We start from the raw sequence: 21028 nt of genomic DNA, 5'->3' as shown, positions 1-21028 counted from the left end.
TGGCACACACCAAAAAGATCACTCTATCGATAGTCAGTATCTAATTCGCAGTTTTACAATCGATTGCCCGCGCATCTCTACACCGTGCGGTTTTGTTTCTGTTTTTTATTTGTTTTGATTTATTTCACGACATTCGCAATACGGTCAACTGTAAAATGTGACAAAGCAGTGTCACCTAGGTACCAACGGCGCCATTATGATGGCCCTGAACATATTCACTACCAAGATGACTGAGTTGGACCAGCCACGCCGTTTCAGATTGAGGTTTTCTCCATTTCTAAATTGACCAGCAGTTTCCCATAATCAATGTGTACTTGACGGATGTAGTGAGCTAGCCCTGTCCCAGGACTTTGATGTCGTACATGCTCTACGCATACTCCATCCTCTCCGCAGAGACAGCTGCTCTTCCGCATGCTCTACCTGTATTCCTGTTGTCTCTTTCAGATTGACTGGAAGTCATGCGGATTTTTTTTACTAGATCTAGAGCAGGATCAAGGCGCCTTAGGCTGGACACCTGTTAGAACCTGGTCACCTGTGGTGTTTCGCCCAAGATAGGCCTAAATGAAGCTTCTCCTCAAGCATGTCCATCCCTTTGTGTTAGAACAGGAGAGAAACTACAAGCTCTTGTATTTCCTACATTATCTAAATAGAAATTGTATGTAAAGAAAACCTTGGGCAATCCAAACTGGATAATACTATCAGGCAGACTCCGTTTTTCACTTGCTCTTGCGGATTACGTTTTCAGCCAAAACGTTTCGTTTTCGTCTTAGGGTCTTGTTGTTGTTGCCCTGGCCATTTCTTCCGAGCCAAATAGAGGTTGGGTTAAAATAAAATTATTTATAAAGACAGCAAAAGTTATATTACCCCGATATAGATATCATATTGAAAACGAATAAATCTTGCGGAATGTGAAAACGGGCGCCCCAATTTATGTACATATGTATATTTCAGAGGTTTTGTTCCGACTTGTTAGTCTGAAATTTAATTCCATCCATTCGGTTTTTTTTAAAGGAATGTATTACCCATTCGATCAGTCTCAAAGTGAACTGAAATAAATGTAAGATTTGATTAAACAAAATGTCTTCCCAAACTCTAAAAAACTCAACCCAAAGATTTTAGTATGTTCATGTAATTAGTTTTCTTTTTTATTATTCACTTTAACAAGCAAAAACATTCAATATAGTGTGTGTTTTGTGTATACATATACATACATATATATATAGGTTCATAATCGTATATACGAGTATATCTAATGTCACGCTTTTCAGACGGGATTGTTGCACTGCTCCCGTCCGCCCACCATTGGGCCATGGCAACATTTGTGTGCTGTATGTATGCGTATTCTGGTTGGATCTGGATTGGATTGCTGCCTTTTGTATATAGTATATGGACTTAACTGTTTAGCTTTGCAAATTAGTGATAACATATACATATGGAGGATATATCCTGCTTCTTCTATATCGTCGTCTTACGTAAATGCAAGCCTTATGCTTTTGCGTTACATAATACATACATATATATTGTATATACATATATATGGTATATATATCATTTGTATAGAGGTGTGTGGGGGTGTGTGTCTGTATGTAAATATGTTGAGCAAATCAATATTTTGTGTGTTTTCAGCGCGAGTGCCGAACCCGAAAAATCTTATGCTAAATAGTTGCTTCTTTGGATTTTCTCATTTTGTTATTGGATTTGTTCTTGCTCTAAATATTACGCTTACAAAAATACAGATCATCTCAAATACTTGTCAATGCTTCACAGTTGTACACAGTTATACATACATATATAGAGCCACATACAGAGTAATACGGCGTGTTGCATACACACATACATATACATACATGGTTATACTCTCCCGATCCGATGTCTCCCATCTACTAATACTTGGATCGCCTCTGCTTCCGCTTCCTTTGCATTTTATTTAGCAACTGTGTTTTTTTTTTTTTGGTGTGCTCGGCTTTAAGCGGTGCTCCAAAACATGAATCCTTTGGAGATTCGATTGCAGGCTGGATCTAATCCTCCGCTCTAGAGGATCGGTCACTGCTTTCGGATAATGGTAAATGCATTTAGAAGCTTTTCGTCTGCTCGTAGTACAATATTTGTGCTATAATTTAAGTGTACAGTCCAGGCCCGATAACTAGAAGCACCTTTTAACTAGACCGACAAAAAAAAGTATTTCTTATTTCTGGACGTTTTCATTTGATTTGAATTCTTTGGTTTCAAGAGTACACACGAATTATAAGTTAAGGGGGAGACGACGTTAGCATTTTGAGATGCCTGGGAACATCACGTTATTTTGTATAGTTTTTTCCATCAATTAACTACGGTGTGCGGTGCGTCTCAAAACTGCATGACATGTGGAATTGGGAGAGCTTTTGCGATCATTAAATACGGCGAGTATACACATTATTGAGTATCTTCCACTTGAATTTAGTTCTTTTATACACTATCAATTCTGAAGTTATTGGAGAACATACCAATACATGTTATCAAATAGACAGATCTTAAACTCTAAATCTATGTTATCGAATTGATTCAGAATTGAAGGTGTATATGGATAGCTCCACACCTAATACTGCTATATATACCTGTCCGTACAGTAGCGAACTGTTCTACACCATTTCACTTGAAAGAGCTCTTTTGATAAAGGGAATATTTGAGCCACAACTTTTCAGAGCATCGAATTCTAATCATCATCGAGCATCCTCCGTGCGTATAGTATATAAATACATATATGTATATATCTTTATAGATTATGGAAATAAGCTCTCTCTCTCACACACACGCATAACTATACATACTTACACGCACACACTCTCTCACGCACACGGAAAGACATAGGCACAACCTAAGCAACATTTTTGGAAAAAGTTTTAAAACGAGTTTTCAAGTTTTCAAGACTTTTTTGTGGGAAAATTAACCTTTCAGCTTATTTTTGTGTGTCCAAGCTTTCAAGAAACAGTCTTCATCTTCAGCTTCAGCTTTGTCTTTTTTTTTGTTTTTGTTTTTTTTTCGGGGTTTTTTTCCGGGAGAGAAACATAACAGTGAAAGTTGCTTGGGGGTGGGTATAAGGGGCCTTTGGGCGTTCGCGAAGGGGCTATTGAAAGGTTCCGAATGCTCCCGAAGCACGTGTCCCATTCTATGCACGTGTGTGCGTCCATATAGAAGGACCAAACGAAGGATCGTTGGATAAGCAGGCGAAAAAGAAGAGATACTCGGAGATCCTTGTGACACGGGAGTTCCCTTAGTCGTCGTCCGACAGATTCGTGGTGGTAAGCAGCGTGGCATTGTCTTCGGCTCCCTGCTCCTCAATGTCCTGTAAAGAAGAGGCAGAGAGAAGTCTTTCAGTTACATATGTTCTTAGATGTTTACATCCCCTCCCCCACATCTATCAGTCAGAGCATTCTTTAGTTTTTCTTATATAAAATATATATATTTATACATATATTTAGCAATTGTGTTTTTTTTTTGTCTGCTTCGTTTACAATCTTCGTCTGCTGCTCTGGTTCTTTTATCTTCAACATTCTTCAGATTTAATTTCTTTTAAGTGGTTTTTCGTTTTTGTTTTATAAAAAATAGTTTTACATGCAAATAGGACGATTGGAAATTGTTGTTGTTGAAATAATTTACTTATTACAAAGAGATTGGAACCAAAAAACACACCACGCACACATGCAGGTTTTTTTTGTGTATATTATATAAAAATAAAAAAAATGTATTAAAAAAAAATTATATAAAACTTAAAATGAAAACAAAACATTTAGGCTAAAAAAAATTAGGTTTCAAAAATAGTGTCATCGCGTGCCGGAAAGTGGTTCTCTTCTGGTTCTGTGTTCTGCTCTGAGAAATTGGTAAATGCAGCGGAAATGTGCCTCGGTAGCGTAGTGTAGTTGTTGCAGGTTGCATCTGGAGCTGGAGCTGGGATCTGGAGCCGGGCCTTGACTTTGGCCGAGAATTACATTTACATTTACATTGGGGTCTGTCAGTGGTGCTGCTCTCTCGCTCTGGCTATCTGTCTCCTCTCGGATTTTGATTGGATTGGTTAAGACTGATTTTGGATTGGATTGGAAGTGTGCGGAAGATTTTGTTGCTAGGTGGAGAGAGTCGTCGATGGCTTGGCCGCCGGTCCCTCTCACTTGAGCTTCTGCTTGACGGGACTGGGCGACGGCTGGTCCGCCTCGGGCAGGTCGCTCTCCTTCTTTCGCTTCACCTTGTCCTTTGGTGCCTTGATGGCCTTCTTTGAGGACTGGGCCGCCAGTAGTTTGGCCTCGCGCTTCGCTTCACGCTTGGCTTCACGCTTGGCGCGCAGCTGTTCGGTGATGAAGGAGAACACGAGGTAGCCCTGCAGGGCGATCAAACCGCCGAGGGCCAGCAGGGAGCGCAGGCCCCCGATGCCGTAGTAGAGGGTGAGCACACCAATCACCGAGGTGGCGAAGCGTACCAGGAAGAAGCAGGCACTGTTCACCACGCGCAGGCGGGCCAGACGCTCCTCGCGATCGAAAACGCCGATCAGCTGGAAAACGTGCGAGAGCAGCTCGCTGAAGTAGTGCAGCGTGAGCAGGACGAGGGCCAGCCGCTGGAAGCTCAGGGTGTAGGCGATCACGATGAGGCTGAATCCGCTGATGGAATGTACGATCTTCGGCTGCTGCTCCTCCCTGGTGCGAATCTTCTGGAAGTACAGCTCCGGCAGCATGTGCAGGTAGTACGCCAGCTGGATGATGAAGTAGAACTTGTGCAGGAAGCTCATCGGATGGCTGGGGAAGCTCTCCCACAGCAGTGCCACCTGACCCAGGTAGCCCTCGCGCAGAACGACATGTGCGCCCCACACGAACGAGAGCAGGTAGAAGGCCACTAGCTGGCCGGATTCGTTGAAGCGGGCCAGCTTGAACTTGGAGAGGTGCAGTTTCTTGCTGATCTTATCCAGAACGAATTCTTGGATGATCGCGTGCATGATGATGCAAGTCAGGGTGTAGAAGAAGATCGAGCAGTAGTCCTTGATGCCGGCTACATAGGTGTAGGCCTTGCCGTAGGGCTGCTCCCTACTGGGGTCCTCCCCGCTGACGTTGTGGTGCAGCGAGATGAAGGCGCTGGCGAAGGAGGCCGTCGACTCGTTCATCAGGCCCACCACGAAGACCATTGCCACACAGGAGATGATGTCCGCATGGTTTTGTATCACGAACTCGTGGCTCAGGATCGGCGGGTTTTTGTTGCTGGGCTTTCGTCCCAGACCGGGTTTAATGGCCATCTTCCTGGAGGAGTTTGGAGTTGGGGGATTGTCGCTGCAATGGGTTGTACACGTTAGCGATGAGAGATTCTCACTGGGAACTGTTAACTTGAAACTGGATTCTGGCCATGCCGTGCGCTCGTCCGAGTCTGTGTATGCCGCGAGCTCTCTCTCCCTTCCGCAGCAAAATCACAATTTGCCTTGTTGGCACTCGGCTCGCACTCGCACACCAATACGGGGACTGGCTCCCAGAGCCACACATGCAACAACGCCACACTATCGCTCAACACACACACGTACACACTTATGCGAAAGGGAGGGGAGGCGTGAAGCACAGACACACATACGTTTGCGGAGGCACAGCACAGACACGCAGGCAAAAGTTTGGGTTTGAAATGCTTACAGGATTCTCGTGTTTTTCGCGTTTTGCTGACGTAGGCGTTGGGGGCTATCTCCACTCTGGCCGCTTCTGTTGCAGCTCCGGCTCGACTCGGGCTAGGCTCACTTCTGGTACTGACCAACACACGTAGCAGTCGCTGTCGCTGCTTGCTCCTCTGCTCCAGCCGCGCTGCTGCCTTTTACTTTTGCTTCTCACCTGTGTGACTGACTGACTGTTGGACGGCAACGGCAAACGGCAACGTCAACGTCAACGTCGATGCTGCCAGCCCGATGTGTGTGGGTGTGCGTGTGTGTGTGTGTGTTTGTGTGTGTGTGTGTGTACGCTGCTACGTTTCACCGAATCCAGGGCTGGAAGCACACACACGATTCAGTTGTTCAAAGATTTCTTTCATTTACAGCACACTTTATTTCACACTGCAATATTGACACTGTACTGCTTTGTATGCGAGTTTTCACCATCGGTATCGAAAATTCTTCCCCTGGTTCCGCTGGCTGTGCAGCCCTGCCAAAAAACCTTAATACGCTATACAGCAGCAACAACAACAAAATTGCCACGCAGCGCCTCCTATCCAACAACAGCAGCAGCGCTGCGTTGCTCTCACTACCACTTGTTCACATGCCTGCCTGCCAACTCACTCGCTCTCACGTGGTGCGCCGACAGCCGGCTAAAGTCATGCGCTCTCTCGCTCTCCCAAGCGCCACAAGTTTATGCTTGGTGTGAGCGCGACCGTGTGTGACGTGGAACGACGACGATGTGTACACCAACACAAAGAAAACTGGTTTGTTGTTGCCATGCTCCAGTTTCCAGTTCGCGATTGCCGAGGGCTGCATAGAAACTTAGTTCAGTTCCGGAACTGATTCAGCGGCGAAATTCTAGCTTTTTTTTATAATATTTGATCACAATTTGTTCACACTCACAAACACGTCTTACCAGTCTTCTATTATTAATTTAAATTGTTATTGTAAAACGCCAAAAACTACACTTGTTTGAACAATTTTAGTCTCCAAGTTCGGGACTGGTCTCAGTGGCAGCAGGGCTGCCCACTTGCCAGGGCTGGAGACAAGCTCCCTGCTGCCCGCGCATGTTTAAGCTTCTCGTTAAAGGTCGAGGTCATCTGGAGTTTGCCCATTGTAATGGCCCGTAACCTATGTACGTTAGTTACAAAGGAGATTTCAAACAATTTTCGTCCTTGCTCCTGGTCCTTGCTTAGCGGCGTCTATGTTCTGTTCTGTCAGTGTGGGGGACCACGCAAGCCTTCCTGTCGTACGAGCATCTGGGAGCCAGTGACAGCCTGGCTGTCAATATAAGTCCAGCCAGGGAACATATCAGTTCCTCCGGATCTCCCCCTGTTCTGTTCCTCCACGCAATAGTCACTCCGTTCCATTCTTTTACACCCATTCAAATCCACGATTTCGTGGTCGTGCCCCATTTTATGGTCCTTGGTGCACCACTCAAGTTACACAAGAGCGACCCCTAAACGGACCGTCCCGCCCCCTCCCAAAGGGTAATTAAATGCAATTTCCTACTCACATTACGATTCCGCTTGCGCACCGAGGATACGATGGTGCGCTTGTTGCGTGCCACCAGGCAGACCGTGATGATCAAAATCATGCCAATGAGTGCGAATCCCAGTAGGGCAGGCAGCAGCACGCTATCCTCGTCCTTGTAGCCCTGAAAAGCAAGGGAGGGATGGGGAGAGAGGAGATGAAACACCACACGCTACTAGGACGGAGGACATGCTATACTTACGGTCCACTGGAAGTAGGTCGAGGGATCTATGTAGGCCCAGTGCGTCTTTATCCAATCGCTGTTACTCTTGTTCTGGCCCTTCTCCATTTTTGCGGCCTGCTGGTGCTGCTCTGCAGAGCCCTGCGTCTTGGCCAGGACCGGGGGCATGATTGGCTTCTTGGCGGCCGACTTTAGCAGCGGCACCTGTATGATTCGTGTGGTGATCATGGTGGCCGGCAGATGGCGCTGCTGGCCTTGCGGTGGGACCACGGCAGCATATCCGGAAGTGCTGACTGGAACGAGCAGCTGGGGCGGCGGTGGCTGCTCTCTGGTTGTGGTTGTGGGTGCAGTTGTGGTACTGGTGCTGCTGCTGGTCTGTGGCGCCATGGTAGTGGTAGTTGTAGTGGTGCTTGTTGTTGTGGTTGTGCTGCTGCCGGGGGTCAGCGGCTGCTGCCGCTCCTCTGTTCCTGTGCTGGACGCCGGGACCGTTTTGTTCACCTTCAGTACAAACTGTTCGATTCCATTCCGGTTCACAATCTTAACTGTTTTTCCCACGCTCTGACCTAGCTGTAGCATCGGCGACCCGGTGGGCGGTGTCCCCGGCAAAGTCTTTCCAGATCCAGCTCCAACTCCAGCTCCAGTGGGTGGCCGGCTATGGGTGAGGGCCGCCTTGGTCTTGAGAAACCATTCCGTGGGATTGGGCAGACACTCGGCGGAGACCAGGAAGGGGATGAGGACAGCGCCAATGATCACGGTGCAGACGAAGATCAGGCCCAGGTAGGCGAAGAAAGAGCGCCGTCGTCGCTGTCCCGCCGCCGAGCTGCGCTTGGACGTGGCGGTGGCTGACGACGAGGAGGACGAGGAGGCAGCCGACAGTTTACCCTCGATGCGGAAGTCATCGTTTTGCGGTAGAATCGTGTATTGCAGGCTGTTCTCGCCGTGACGTATTGTTTTATACATCGTGATCTCTCTCTCTCTCTCTCTGATTGCACTCTCTCTATTTCTCTCTACTCTGTCGCTTCTTCTGTTCAGTCGCTGCCTCTGCTCTAAACTACAAAAATTACGTTGGCTGCGTTTCTCTGTTGCTGTTGCGTTCACCAGCTAACGGTGAATCTTTCAGAAATCCCTCTGCTTCAGCTGCTGCTTCTTCTCCTTATCTTTTGGTATTCTCTAGTGTGTGTGTGTGTGTGTGTGTGTGTGTGTATGCGTCTGTGTGTTGTTGTGTGTTCCGTTTTTGTTGTTCCTCTTCCTGCTTTTACTACACTCCCCGCTACTGATGCTTCTGCTGTCGACCAGGAAACAGCTAATTCTTCGTCAATTCCCCTTCTTTCCTTTCGTTATTTCTCTGCTGATTATATTGTTCCTGGTGCAGCTTTTGATGTTGCTGCTCTCTGCCTACGCGTGGGACTATTGTTGTTGCGCCTCGGTCTGGTTCCTGTTCCTGCTGCTGCTGCTGCTGCTGCATGCTCCTTGCGCACTAAATTTTATGTTTTTATTGATTTACCGTTTTTTGTTTTTTCGCACATGCGCGTTTCTTGTACTGACTCTTCGCTCCAGTGCTGCCAATCACTAGAAGTCTATTTATTATGGAATGTTGGGTGTTGTATAATAGAATGTGGTGAACATCGATGTTTTTCAAATTTTCGCGGCTCTCTGACAAAACTTTTCAGCAAATGGAAGAAGCAGGATAAAACCCCACCAAATGGAACAAGAAGAACAACAACATCTCGGGACTGGAGGAGGGGCTGTTCGGCTGACGACACGCAAACACGCAGCGGACAAAAGCAAAACCCTTTACACCTTGGAGTACACCGCGAGGGACCGCTGGCACTGACGTGTGCCGATTGCGCGAGTCCCGTGGTCCTATGCCGCGTCCTGCTGCTGCAGAACTACGATCTTAGGCAGAGGTCACAGGTCGCCCGGTTTTTTATCCGCTTCTGACTGGTTTATCCGCTTGGGCTTCTGACTAAAAATCCAACTACGATATTTTTTCCATTTATCTCTGAGAACTAGGAATTAAAAAACGAATTAATAAATGTCTATACATACTCCTTTTAGGATGTTTCCATCAAAGTACGGTCTGGTGGTTCCCAGATATTAGATCTTCCCATTTAAATAAATTGTATTTTACTGTATCCCTTACCCATACACTGGATCTTATAACTAAAACAAAAAAAAGCATGTATCACACGGATAATAGTATAGTTGGGGGGAGTGATTGGGTTAGAAGACAAATTCCTCCTTGTCGGCAGATGGGTCCAAGTTGCTGAGGCAGCGCTCGAAGTGCTTGATGCGCTGGTACCAGGGTGGATCTCGGCTAGAGACTGCCTCGGGTCGGCCGCCCTGGTGACGGTAGAGGAACTCGGCGTGACCTTGGCCGGCAACGCCATTGACTGTGCAGGAGACGAATTGGTTGTAGACCTTGGACTCCCAGTCGCCGCCCACATAGCGCAGGGCGGACTCCTCGACACGGATCTGAACCAGATAGTCCCGCTCCTCGGTGCAGACGATGAAGTTCTGATGCTGGGGCGGTGTGCCCCTCTCCCCGTAGGAGTACAGCTCAAAGTTGCTGCTTTTTATGGGCTGGTAGACGCCCGCGGGGCTGCATACGTAGCCCACCTTCAGCGAGGAGAGGAAGAAGGAGGGCTGGCTGAGATTGCCCACGACCATGCTGCTGCCGTCGTCCAGGAAGAGAGCAAAGTATACGTAGCGATTGATGGAGCTCAGGCAGCGCTCGGTGCCGAAGCTGTGGTCCCGGAATCCACGCAGCTGGAGATCCATCTTCTTTCCGTCGAGCTCTAGTGACCCGGAGAGCTCGCCGTTCTGCTCGTAGTGGGTGCGCTTCTCCATGATGTGGGTCACAGACCGAAGCATCCCGTAGAAGCGCTCGTTCCAGGCCTCCCTGGCTATCGAGTCGGCTATCAGGTTGGAGCTCAGGTCCCGGCTGTAGTCAAAATGAGCCGCGCTGGGGCTCTCGAACCGTAGATTGATTTGTACCGGCACCTGCTCCTCCTTTCTGGAGAGCACGCCGTCGTACTTGATCCGCCAGACTCGCATGGACTCCTCTGGATAAATGTGGAAACCCTCGCCACGGAACTCGCTGCTCTCCTCGCTGCCATCCGTCGTGAAGTGGGCCATGTCCGGCAGCCGTGGGGAGCTGAGCAGACCCTCGGAGGGCAGCCACAGATAGAGCGCCGCCTTGAGCACTCCTCGGCGGCGCCTTTCGAGGGTGACCATCAGCTTCTGGCCCTCGGCATTGGCCGCCATAAAGCTGACCACGTCGTAGCTCTTCGGGTCATCGCTCAGCTGCTGCGGCTTGTCCACCTTCGCCAGATGCTCTGCGGAGCCCAACTCCTCCTCGTTCCGGCGGTAGATGCGGTACCGCAGCTGTCGCAACACCAGCAGAGCGATCCCGTACTTGACGCGGTAGAAGAGGCCCTTCAGGGGGTACTTTCCGAAGACAAGCGGCGGTTTCAGGCCCAGCAGCTTGGTGGCTAGCCCGAGCAGGGCCCCCGCTATGCCCAAGGCCAGGCAGATGCCCGTCAATAGCAACATGGTAGTGCAGGTATTTCGATCGATGGATAGTAATGCCAAGGGTGGGGTATGCTTCGCGTGTCGCTGGCTTGGCTGCCTTTACGTGACTGAGAAACGCAGCTGGAGATTACCTGAACAAATGCCCGGACGGGGGCCAGCTATCTTCGATCCCCGATAAGGCCTCACCTTCCTGCAGCACCTTATCGGGCTTATCGGACCGGACCGCCCGACCGCTACCCGCTCGAACCTTATGGGACGGGCCCGGCAATCGGCCAATTCTCAATTAATGACTCGCTTGTAAATCTGAATCTGTCTGCGATTACTCGGTTTATTGGCACCATTAGCTTACTTTCTTTTTAAAGGAAGTCAGGCTTGGAAATTACATTTCATTAAGCATTGAAGAGAATGGATTGATAGGATATATCCTAGATACTCACTAGACATAAAATCGTTCCGTTCGTGCATAATATCAATGGTAATTCCTTTTAAACTAATTATTAGAAAGAATGTGTATTCCTTGAAAACTGAGAACAGATCTATGCCCCATGGGATATAGGATGGAAATGTTGTGCATTAAAAAATAATGTTCTATATGATCATCGGCTTACGCTCATTTCAATCTGCAATCTTTTAATCTATAGTTCCCAAAATGTATTCCTTCTGAAACAGAAGGAATGAAGGCGAAGGTCATCATGTGAAGCTGGAATTGAGTACGAGTATTATCTAACAGACTTTCTGCACGACAAGAGCGATTGTAAATCTATAGCCCGAATCCGAGTCCGAGACCACTCGGACCCCCATGGTAGAGCATGGAGAACAACAAGGAGGAGGAACACTCGGGGCACAAAGGTGAGTGGTGAGGAGAAATTATTTATAAATAAATTAGCATGTGGCCATCGAGAGCGGAATCGAATGGATTTGGCTAGGCGTCCCCATAAACAAAACGCGGATAAGATTACCAAAGTATGTGGATTTTCTATCAATAAATTAAGTATCCGCAGGCCTCGCGCTTCAGTTTTCACAGTACGCGGAGACAATGACGGCAGTGGGGCTGGGCTGGCTTATCGCCGGCGACGTTATAAAAAGCTTACTCCTCAGCTTGGCCAAGTGTTTCATGTGCCAGATAGCTAGTGCCTGATCAAGTCAAGTGGCCAACGGCCACGATAGTGGCGAAGGGCGTTTCCATGGTACCGGTACCACCATAGAGACCCAATTATGCTGATGCGTCCGCCTCCGTCGCAGATTTCTCTGCCCAAATTCCGACCTGCCGCAACAACGATTTATGGCTCTAGATACGAGAAAGTTATGCGAATTATGCCTGAAGCGAAACTAGACCTCAGATTGTAAAGATCTATCCACTTGAGGCCACAGGTAGCGAAAGATATAGTCCACAGATTTCACTGGAATTCGGCAATATACAAAAATTATATTATTTGAAAGATTTTCTGGAAATTTTATTATCAATATTAAAGTGTTTTTATTATTTAAAAGTACACAATAATCGACTTTGCTGTGCTCGGTTTATCAGAGATTAAGTCTTTCCAGAATTGTTGAATCATTTGGATTTACAAAACAAAGCTAATATATGCGAATCATATGTAAGCCAATTCTTAGTGGGTTCTGTCTTTCCTGCATGTCCCCCATCAGTTCTGTCATGCAGCAGTGCCCCTCGGTTGGTCTACTGTACTGCCATATTATAATAGTCCGATTTCTAGTTGTCAGTTATATAATTATTTTAGATCGAAGTCCCTAAGTCCTGTACGTTACATTCCAAATTCCAAGTACCATGTACGCCATTGAGAGAGATCCGGAGCTGGAGCAGCAACAGGACAAAGGCAGTGAGTCGCTGGAGGAAGGTGCTTCTTCCGCCACGATGCGCCACGATGAAAAGAGCAGCGAGTCGCTGGACAGATGTTGTTCATTCGACTCGATGCTGTGTCCGGCGGACATGTCAGCGCGAAGCAGGAAGGCCTACCTGCAGCACATGATGGACGAACTACCCAGGCCAGTGCACAACCGAATTTTGGCTATGAAGCACAGTCAGATGGAGCAGATCAAGATTTCGGAGCAGTTCTATCGGGAGGTGTACGAGCTGGAGAAGCGCTTCTATTTGCAGTGCGCTGAGCTGTTCGATTCGCGGCGCGACATCGTTGACGGGTCTTTGGAGCCAGAACCAATGGAGCCCAGCTGGAGTGAGCAGCACGACGATCTGGTCGCCGAACTCCAGGCCAGCAAGGAGTTCCACCAGCTGACCGAACTCATGCCCAAGATGCCGGCTAATGCAGTGGGCGTGCCCCGCTTCTGGCTGAGCATCTTCCGGAATGTGTCCCTGCTGTCGGACATGGTGCAGCACCATGACGAGCCGCTCCTCGAGTGCCTGATGGACGTGCGCATCAGCTACGAGCCGGAGAGCTACACCCTCAAGTTCCTGTTCCGGCCCAACAGCTACCTCGACGACTGCTCGCTGATGCTTACCAAGAAGTACTTACTGCGGCACCAGGCCGACCAGGAGTATCCCTTTATGTTCGAGGGACCCGAGATCGTGAGCTGCGAGGGCTGCCACATTCATTGGCGCGATGACTCCAATCTCACGATGCAGACGGTCGGTAGCGGCTACTGTGTGGGAAATGCAATTCCGCGCGAATCCTTCTTTAATTTCTTTTCACCGCCACAACCACAGGACCTGTCGCTGGCCGACGAGAAGACCAAGATGCTGCTGGGAAATGACTTTGAGGTGGGCTTCCTGCTGCGCACCCAGATCGTGCCCAAGGCCGTTCTGTTTTACACCGGCGACCTTGTGGATAGCACGAACGAGGGACTCAGCGACAGCGATTCCTCAGAGACATCGGATACCGACGCCGACACAGATACAACTGCCCCTGCACCCACACACACGCCGGAGCAGCTGAGCGATTGATAATGTGTTGGGTCTGGAAGCTGTTGTATTGAATAGATAATTGGCTTACAGTAACCCGGATCTCTACTTGAATATGCTCGTGTAGTACTCCTCCTCGAGGTCGTACAAGTCCATTGCCATTTCGTCCCTCAGCTTCATGAGCTTCTTGTCGCACTCGATTTGGGTGGCCCTAAACAACTGTGAATTGTTTGTGATAGCTTCGTTGACAGAATGGAAATCGTTCAGTATTAGGTACTGCTTAAGATCGGCCACCAGTTTCATCAGCGACTCGCCCGCCCGCACTGTAGATGGAATAACAATGGAAGGAGTAGTAACAGTGGGTACATTCTACACTGCTTTGCTTACCCATGTTGGAGGCGCGTATTTGCATTTCGAGGGCATCCTGCTCGCATTGCGTCGTTCGCGATATTTGGCTGTGGCTCTCTCTGCGCGCCAGCTTGAGGGTCTCTGAAAAAAAGAGCCGATACATTAAATAAATTTTATTTAAGCATAAACAATTTTGAGCAGAGCTCAGCTTTGGGCCGAAAACGGGTGACCCTCTAGGACATGAGCGGCCAGTCACGGCCAGCGGTGCACGATTGGCATCCTGTTTGTGGTGGATGCAGCCGATTTCGGACGCATGTCGGAGGCCTGCCGCGTGCTGTATTGCCTGATGAGCTTCAACGAGCTGTCCCAGTGCGTGGTCATGGTGTCTGCCAACAAGTAGGACCTGTACAGTGTGGCCACCGCCGACGAGAAGCCCGACGCCCTGAACCTGGTCGCGCTCATTACTGGCAAATCCAAGGGGTTTCGGCCTACACAGGCCTCGCTCTCGCCGAGGGCTTAAAGAAGCTGTACAGCATGATCCTGTCCAATCCTACTTTATAAAAAGCACAATCATCTCACCCTCAAAGTTCTCCAGCATGCTGCGTACATCCTCTTTGAGGCGTGCATTGTAAGACTTGAGCAGCGCCTCTTTGGACTGCGGCAGTGTGGGAATCCGAGAGCCGCTGGCCATATTATTAGCAATAAATAAAATAGTCGCTGATATATACAGTTATGGAATGCGGCTATCGGTTTGGTGTATCGATAAAATATAAAGTTTGAACCTCAGAAATATACCGAAAATACCATCTCATTATTAAAACATACCGTAAATCTACTTTTTAAAATGTACTTGACACATTTTCTAATTCTTGTGTCCCTCTTTCTTGTCCGATTAGATATTGGTTTAGCAAATAGTTATCCAGTCTAAAAAACTTGATATCAAGACTTTTTAAAAAAAGTCAAGTTGGTTCTCCTACTTTACTCTCTCGCTATGTAATAGCTCTGTCAAACTTTGCAGATCTTAATGCTCAACGCTATAAGAACTACACATCCCGATGTAGGATACTTTTTCTCAGGACCCCAAACAGTTTTACAACTTCGTAAACAATAAGCGTAGAACGTCAGCAAACCCATCCTCGCTATCATTTCTTAATACGTCGGCAAATAATGATCAATCAATCGATGATCTTTATGCCTAATTTTTCAAACCACCTTTTATGAGGAAAGCTACTCTGTTTACGTACCCGTAACAAAGACTATAACTCGCTAGTTCGTCCGACCTCAGTACAAAGTACACCAGGACCGTATAGAATCAGTCCGGAAAAACTTTTTACTCTTTGATCTGCGGGGCCTTAACTGGGATGCAGGTTTGAGAATGCCATCTTACCGTAGTAGATTGCTATTAGTAAACCTCCCATCCTTAGTCAACCTTAGTCAAAAATGCTTGGTTCGATTTTTATGAACAACTTGATCGAGGGTGACGTAGATAGCCTTGATCTGTTGAGCCGCAAAAACTTCACGATTCCTATTAGATTCACTAGAAACTATGTACTGTTGTCCTTTCCGTTTTGTAGATCGAATTATTCGTTACATGAACCGTATCGGATTGAAAATTGAATCATCAATCGGATAAAACATGTTCAGGGCTGAGGGTCCTGCTAGTAATATTCAACCGGAATTGATCGATTTGCGATCATGGAGAACGATTAACGCACTGTAGACCAGTGGGTATTAAAATACACTCCATGATAATGATAATGACTTTAGCGCAGTTCATGTTTTTTAACTAAAAAGGAAGGGTCAGAAAGTTATTTGATCGAAAATATTGGAAAATGGACTTTTTTATACTTTATATAGTACCAATTTTGTTTTCTAAAATTTCTAGTATTTTCTAGTATTTTTCAACTAAAGTATAGTATAGCTCCTCGCCAGGTGTCTCTGTCGATAACTACATAAATTGTGTAGTTAGAGTGTAGTGTCCATGCAAACAAACTCATTTAGTGAAAATTGTTGTTGACCATTTTTGTTTAAACCTTATTTTGTAAACAACCTAATAACAAGAAGTTTTTACAAAAAACCAATCTTGTAAGAAATTGATTCATCAATCGGATAAAATTATGTGTTCATGACTGAGGGTCTTCGGTACTTAGTGATATTCAATCCAATATCAAAATCGAGGAATATGATTTCTGATCATGGATAGAGAACGATTAGCCCATTGTCGACCAATGGGTATTTATATACACACACGAAAATTATGAAACTTAAAGAATTTTACCCTAGTTCTGGTAAAAGATATCGTGTTTTTTTTGTTAGTAGAGAGGAAGGATAGGATGGATGTGCAAGAAGAATTTACATACAGTGTTATTTTCCGCTGCTTAATTCAAGTGAATTCGATTCAAGTCACCTGTTTAAATTAAGGGGAGTTAAGTGGGTTAAGTTCATTTTTTCTGTGCTGAGGGCCGGTCGTCAAAGACAACAAATTTTCGATACTGCAGCTGTGGATAATAGAAAAACCTGAAAATAAGCGAGCGAAGTCGATTCTACGCCTGTAATGCTTTGATGCTAAAATCTATCAGCGGAGGCGTTGGCGTTGGCGTGGCCGGGGCAGGAGCAGGTGCGGCTGCCAGTGGCGGCGGTGGTGGTGGAACTGCAGTGGGGAGCGGGACAGGTAGGAGTGGGAGTGCCATTGCGAGCGGAAGTGGAAGCGCGGGTGGTAGTGGAGGGGCGAGTGGAAGTGCCAACACTATTGGGAGTGGCCGTGCCAGTTGTGGAATCGGCTCAAATTCGATTTCCAGCGGTCTGAGCGCCGTGTGCGGATTGGTCACTGGCAGCGGTAGTGGCAGTGGCAGCGGCAGTGGCAGTGCCAGCGGGAGCGGAGGTAGCACCCCCGCCGGTGTCAACATCTACTGTCCAGCTTGTGTGGCCAGCAGCTCGCAGCAGCAGCCGCCCCCGCCCCAGGCGGCACCCCACTCCGAGTCTTTCTTTTCGCGCTCAAAGTCGAGCAAGCGGCACAAGGCCAGAAAGAGCGCCTCCACCGCCGGTTGTCTGGACGCCCAGCACATTCGCAACAACCTGAGGATGTCCACCTCCAGTTCGCTGCGCAGCACGCGGGCCGTCCAGTCGAGCCACTGCAGCAGCAGCAGCCAGGCCTACGATGCGACCAGCAATGCTAGCAATGCTAGCAACGCCAGCAACGGCAGCAGCGGCAGTGGCACGGCCGCTTCTCCGGGCAGCTACAGCTGCAACGCGCTTAACGTGGACTTCAGCTCGTACACAGCCACCCACCAGTGGACCAGGATGCTTGAGTGCGCCGAGTTCGTAGGAGCCAAGTGAGTAATGACACAAGTGCATGAGAGATGTGCCCACCAATCATTAATCCCTCCGTTCTACAGGCGGAGCAAGCACACGGTGGTGGCCTACAAGGATGCCATGTTCGTGTTTGGCGGCGACAATGGCAAGAACATGCTAAACGACCTCATCCGCTTTGGGGTAAAGGACAAGTCATGGGGCAGGGCCTGCGCCACTGGGACACCGCCTGCGCCGCGATACCATCACTCGGCGGTGGTGGCCGGCGCTTCAATGTTTATCTTTGGTGGCTACACGGGGGACATCCACTCCAATTCGAATCTGACCAACAAGAACGACCTTTTCGAGTACAAGTTCAAGAGCGCCATGTGGGTGGAGTGGAAGTTCTCGGGCCGCCAACCAGTGCCGCGTTCGGCCCATGGGGCCGCCGTCTACGACAACAAGATGTGGATCTATGCAGGATACGATGGTAATGCCCGGCTGAATGATATGTGGACGCTTAACCTGACCGACGACCATCACCAGTGGGAGGAGGTAGAACAGAAAGGCGATAGGCCGCCCACCTGCTGCAACTTCCCCGTGGCCGTGGCCCGGGATGCCATGTATGTCTTCTCCGGGCAGAGCGGCCTGCAGATCACCAATTCGCTGTTTGAATTCCACTTCAAGACGCGCACCTGGCGTCGCATCTCCAACGAACCGGTGCTAAGGGGTGCCACATCGGCGCCACCCTCCCGCCGCTACGGCCACACCATGGTGCACCACGATCGGTTCCTGTACGTGTTTGGGGGCTCGGCAGACTCGACGCTGCCCAACGATCTGCATTGCTACGACCTGGACTCGCAGATCTGGTCCGCTGTGCTGCCGGAACAGAACTCGGACGTGCCCTCGGGTAGGGTGTTCCATGCCTCGGCCGTCATCGGCGACGCCATGTATATCTTCGGCGGGACCGTGGACAACAGCGTGCGCCGCGGCGACACTTACCGCTTCCAGTTCTCCAGCTATCCGAAATGCACGCTGCGTGACGACTTTGGCAAGTTCTTTCTGGACAAACAGTTTTGCGACATCCAGTTCGTGGTGGGTGTGGAGGAGGTGCGTATTCTGGCGCACATTGCCTTTGTGGCGGCCCGCTCAAAGTACTTGCGCAACAAGATCCTGGCGGCACGCGAGGCACGCCAACAGCAGATGGAGAAGGTGTACGGGGTGGGACAAGTGGATGCGCAAGCGCTGAACACGGGCGTAGGCGGGGACCGGGCCCCTATGCTGGAGGTGCGACTGGTGCATGCCTCGCCGGAGGCCTTTGACATTATCCTCAACTACATATACACTGATCGCATCGACCTAAAGGATCCGTACAACAAGAACATTATCATTCTAATCACAGACATTTACCAGTTGGCTGGGCTCTTTACCATGCCGCGGCTGGCCCACGGCTGCATTCAATATCTGGATTTTAAGATCAACAAAATCAATGTCCTAGAGGCCCTCTACAATGCGGATAAGAGCAAGTAAGTGCGGGAATCGCCCGGACAACCGGATAATCTTCTAAGCCCCCTAACCGCCCTCTCTCTTTTGTCAGCATCAAAATTATCAAGGATCACTGCATGCAGTTTATCATCAAGGAGGAGAACTTCACCGAGGTGGTCATGTCCAGCGAGTTCAGTGACCTGGACAAGCCCCTGCTCGTGGAGATCATACGCAAGCGCCTCCATCCAAGTAAGCTGGTAATGGACACCAGCTTCGAAGCAAGCAACGGTAGGGGGGCAATCGAGACTCATTAAAGTTCCATTACTAACCAACCAATCTACATACCGGTAGGCACCACATTGGAGATTGATCTGTGCACGTTCTTGAAGTCGACCGGAAATGATTTTTGCGACATCAGCCTTATATTGGAGGACCATGTGATACCGGCCCACAAGTCTGTGTTGTCGTCACGCTGTACCTATTTCCAGGGCATGTTCCGCTCGTTCATGCCGCCGGATAACACCGTCAATGTGAGTACCAATACCAATCGCCCGAGCTGGGCTCCGACCAGAACTAATACCCGTTGTTCTGTTGCAGATACAAATTGGAGAAATTTCACCCTCACTGGAGGCGTTTCATTCGCTGCTCCGCTACATCTATTACGGGGAGACGAAGATGCCACCGCAGGATGCCCTGTACCTGTTTCAGGCACCGTGCTTCTACGGTCTGTCCAATAATCGGCTGCACGCCTTCTGCAAGTACTCACTGGAGCATAACATTACGTACGAGAATGTCTTGCAGACGCTGGAGGCGTCGGACATAACAAAAATATATGACATCAAGGAATATGCCCTGAAACTGATTGTCAAAGATTTTGCCAAGGTGGCGAGGCTGCCGAAGATCTCGGGTTTGTCGCGCGAACTGTTGCTGGAGATAATACGCGCTGTGGCCGATTCGCAAGGCGAGTTTCTAACCAGCATTAATATCAATACAGATATCTGAAAACTAGTGCTGCTACAGCCGGCCTTGCAGTTGTTGCTCGCCTGGTTGCAAATCGGACGTAGCACGTAAAGCGGCAGTAGCGGTTGGCAGCGAAACACGAACCACGAAACTAGGCCTCATTTAAATCAATGAAACAATGATCCTCGATTCCACCCATCCAACCATCAACCATCGATCGTTCCATTTAACCATAAATACATCGAATCCTGAAGTCTACTCCCCTTAACAAGAAGATGGCAAAGAGAATGTCGGACAGAAAGAGAAGGAGCGAAGATCCATCCGACCATACTTACATATATATATATACTTATATACTTACTTACCTATTATGTACACTTACTTATAATATCCCCCCCCCCCCCCCCCCCCCCCCCCCCCCCCCCCTACCCTATATCGTGCAACCACTATTTTGAATACCCCCACGCACCATCACCAGAGCTAATCTCAAGCTATGCTTATACACACCTTTTTGCCCTATATATGTATATTTGTAAGTTCAAGCCTAATGTCCAGGCTCAAAGCAGAGAGAACAAAGAGGGTGGAGCCGCCGTATATATGTCCAGGCTCAAAACTACAAGCAGATGTCTGTCTAAGCAGTTGTCAATCTCATTATTTGTATGCCCTTGCAAAGGTAAATCTTATTCCCCCAACCCCACTGTGTCCGTGCCCCCTCCGTTTTCGTGGTAACCGAGTATTAGATGAGAGTGTCGTGTCCCCATGTTTCCATGTCACATATAAGAACATATCCTCATGAGAGGTAGCTCCTAACCGAGGCCTTAGATAGATTGAAGCTTTTTTATATCTGAATGTTTTTGCACTGCTAAACAAATAAGGAAACATTTTATATGAATCGGTAAACTAAACGATGAAAAAACGAAAAAACGTAACAATTGACGTGTCATGGGATGCCGCAGAGTTGTGCGTCCCAAAAAGTAGGCTTTAGATAACAAAATATGTAACTGGTTTGGTACTAAAAACAAACAAAAAAAAACCGATGTACTGCACTTGTATGTTGTTTGTGATTACGAGGACCCATTCGATTGACCATGACATATAGCTGCCATAAGAATAGAGCATAGAAAGCCTAACCAAAATGAGTTAGTTGTATGTCGACAACACACTTGTTTGTAACGAATTC

At 48.3% G+C, this 21028-nt stretch overlaps 6 protein-coding genes across 6 annotated transcripts; 2 read left to right on the top strand and 4 right to left on the bottom strand.

The window, feature by feature from the left end:
- Positions 1-1123: 1123 nt before the first annotated feature.
- On the bottom strand, positions 1124-8952 carry LOC6901151 (mucin-5AC). The gene is made up of 3 exons (XM_002134591.3): positions 7380-8952; positions 7161-7301; positions 1124-3322 (listed from the first exon to the last, which is right to left on the bottom strand). The coding sequence occupies exons 1-3, from the start codon at positions 8316-8318 to the stop codon at positions 3251-3253; spliced, it is 1152 nt and encodes a 383-aa protein (XP_002134627.3). The 5' UTR covers positions 8319-8952; the 3' UTR covers positions 1124-3250.
- Positions 3614-5879, bottom strand: TRAM (translocating chain-associated membrane protein 1). The gene is made up of 2 exons (XM_001354456.3): positions 5634-5879; positions 3614-5285 (listed from the first exon to the last, which is right to left on the bottom strand). The coding sequence occupies exon 2, from the start codon at positions 5249-5251 to the stop codon at positions 4139-4141; it is 1113 nt and encodes a 370-aa protein (XP_001354492.1). The 5' UTR covers positions 5252-5285; positions 5634-5879; the 3' UTR covers positions 3614-4138.
- A 503-nt stretch (positions 8953-9455) lies between the features above and the next one.
- LOC4814410 (uncharacterized) lies at positions 9456-11005 on the bottom strand. Its single transcript, XM_001354455.4, has one exon. The coding sequence runs from the start codon at positions 10911-10913 to the stop codon at positions 9582-9584; it is 1332 nt and encodes a 443-aa protein (XP_001354491.2). The 5' UTR covers positions 10914-11005; the 3' UTR covers positions 9456-9581.
- Positions 11006-12401: 1396 nt separating this feature from the next.
- On the top strand, positions 12402-13881 carry LOC4814409 (nucleosome assembly protein 1-like 1-A). Its single transcript, XM_001354454.4, has 2 exons — positions 12402-13494; positions 13573-13881. The coding sequence occupies exons 1-2, from the start codon at positions 12679-12681 to the stop codon at positions 13807-13809; spliced, it is 1053 nt and encodes a 350-aa protein (XP_001354490.4). The 5' UTR covers positions 12402-12678; the 3' UTR covers positions 13810-13881.
- MED22 (Mediator complex subunit 22) lies at positions 13815-14878 on the bottom strand. Its single transcript, XM_002134589.3, has 3 exons — positions 14695-14878; positions 14155-14256; positions 13815-14090 (listed from the first exon to the last, which is right to left on the bottom strand). Exons 1-3 carry the CDS (start codon positions 14804-14806, stop codon positions 13873-13875), a joined length of 432 nt encoding a protein of 143 aa, XP_002134625.1. The 5' UTR covers positions 14807-14878; the 3' UTR covers positions 13815-13872.
- A 1157-nt stretch (positions 14879-16035) lies between these two features.
- On the top strand, positions 16036-20085 carry Lztr1 (Leucine zipper like transcription regulator 1). Its single transcript, XM_001354453.4, has 5 exons — positions 16036-17447; positions 17511-18929; positions 19001-19176; positions 19240-19418; positions 19486-20085. The coding sequence occupies exons 1-5, from the start codon at positions 16678-16680 to the stop codon at positions 19888-19890; spliced, it is 2949 nt and encodes a 982-aa protein (XP_001354489.4). The 5' UTR covers positions 16036-16677; the 3' UTR covers positions 19891-20085.
- Positions 20086-21028: the final 943 nt, after the last annotated feature.

Source organism: Drosophila pseudoobscura, chromosome X (genome assembly GCF_009870125.1).
Source record: "Drosophila pseudoobscura strain MV-25-SWS-2005 chromosome X, UCI_Dpse_MV25, whole genome shotgun sequence".
Classification (NCBI taxonomy): domain Eukaryota; kingdom Metazoa; phylum Arthropoda; class Insecta; order Diptera; family Drosophilidae; genus Drosophila; species Drosophila pseudoobscura.
This window is presented reverse-complemented; position numbering and strand designations above follow the sequence as displayed.

Bases quoted from the DNA above. Each gene is read 5' to 3' on its own strand.
- TRAM (XM_001354456.3), bottom strand. From the start codon at position 5,251: ATGGCCATTAAACCCGGTCTGGGACGAAAGCCCAGCAACAAAAACCCG.
- LOC6901151 (XM_002134591.3), bottom strand. From the start codon at position 8,318: ATGTATAAAACAATACGTCACGGCGAGAACAGCCTGCAATACACGATT. The intron at 7,302-7,379 runs GTAAGTATAGCA...CTTGCTTTTCAG, and splicing joins CGACCTACTTCCAGTGGACC to GGCTACAAGGACGAGGATAG. The intron at 3,323-7,160 runs GTGAGTAGGAAA...TCTTCTTTACAG, and splicing joins TGCGCAAGCGGAATCGTAAT to GACATTGAGGAGCAGGGAGC.
- LOC4814410 (XM_001354455.4), bottom strand. From the start codon at position 10,913: ATGTTGCTATTGACGGGCATCTGCCTGGCCTTGGGCATAGCGGGGGCC.
- LOC4814409 (XM_001354454.4), top strand. From the start codon at position 12,679: ATGTACGCCATTGAGAGAGATCCGGAGCTGGAGCAGCAACAGGACAAA. The intron at 13,495-13,572 runs GTCGGTAGCGGC...CCACAACCACAG, and splicing joins CCAATCTCACGATGCAGACG to GACCTGTCGCTGGCCGACGA.
- MED22 (XM_002134589.3), bottom strand. From the start codon at position 14,806: ATGGCCAGCGGCTCTCGGATTCCCACACTGCCGCAGTCCAAAGAGGCG. The intron at 14,257-14,694 runs GTGAGATGATTG...TCTTTTTTTCAG, and splicing joins CATGCTGGAGAACTTTGAGG to AGACCCTCAAGCTGGCGCGC. The intron at 14,091-14,154 runs GTAAGCAAAGCA...TTCCATCTACAG, and splicing joins AATACGCGCCTCCAACATGG to TGCGGGCGGGCGAGTCGCTG.
- Lztr1 (XM_001354453.4), top strand. From the start codon at position 16,678: ATGCTAAAATCTATCAGCGGAGGCGTTGGCGTTGGCGTGGCCGGGGCA. The intron at 19,177-19,239 runs GTAGGGGGGCAA...ACATACCGGTAG, and splicing joins CAGCTTCGAAGCAAGCAACG to GCACCACATTGGAGATTGAT. The intron at 19,419-19,485 runs GTGAGTACCAAT...GTTCTGTTGCAG, and splicing joins CGCCGGATAACACCGTCAAT to ATACAAATTGGAGAAATTTC.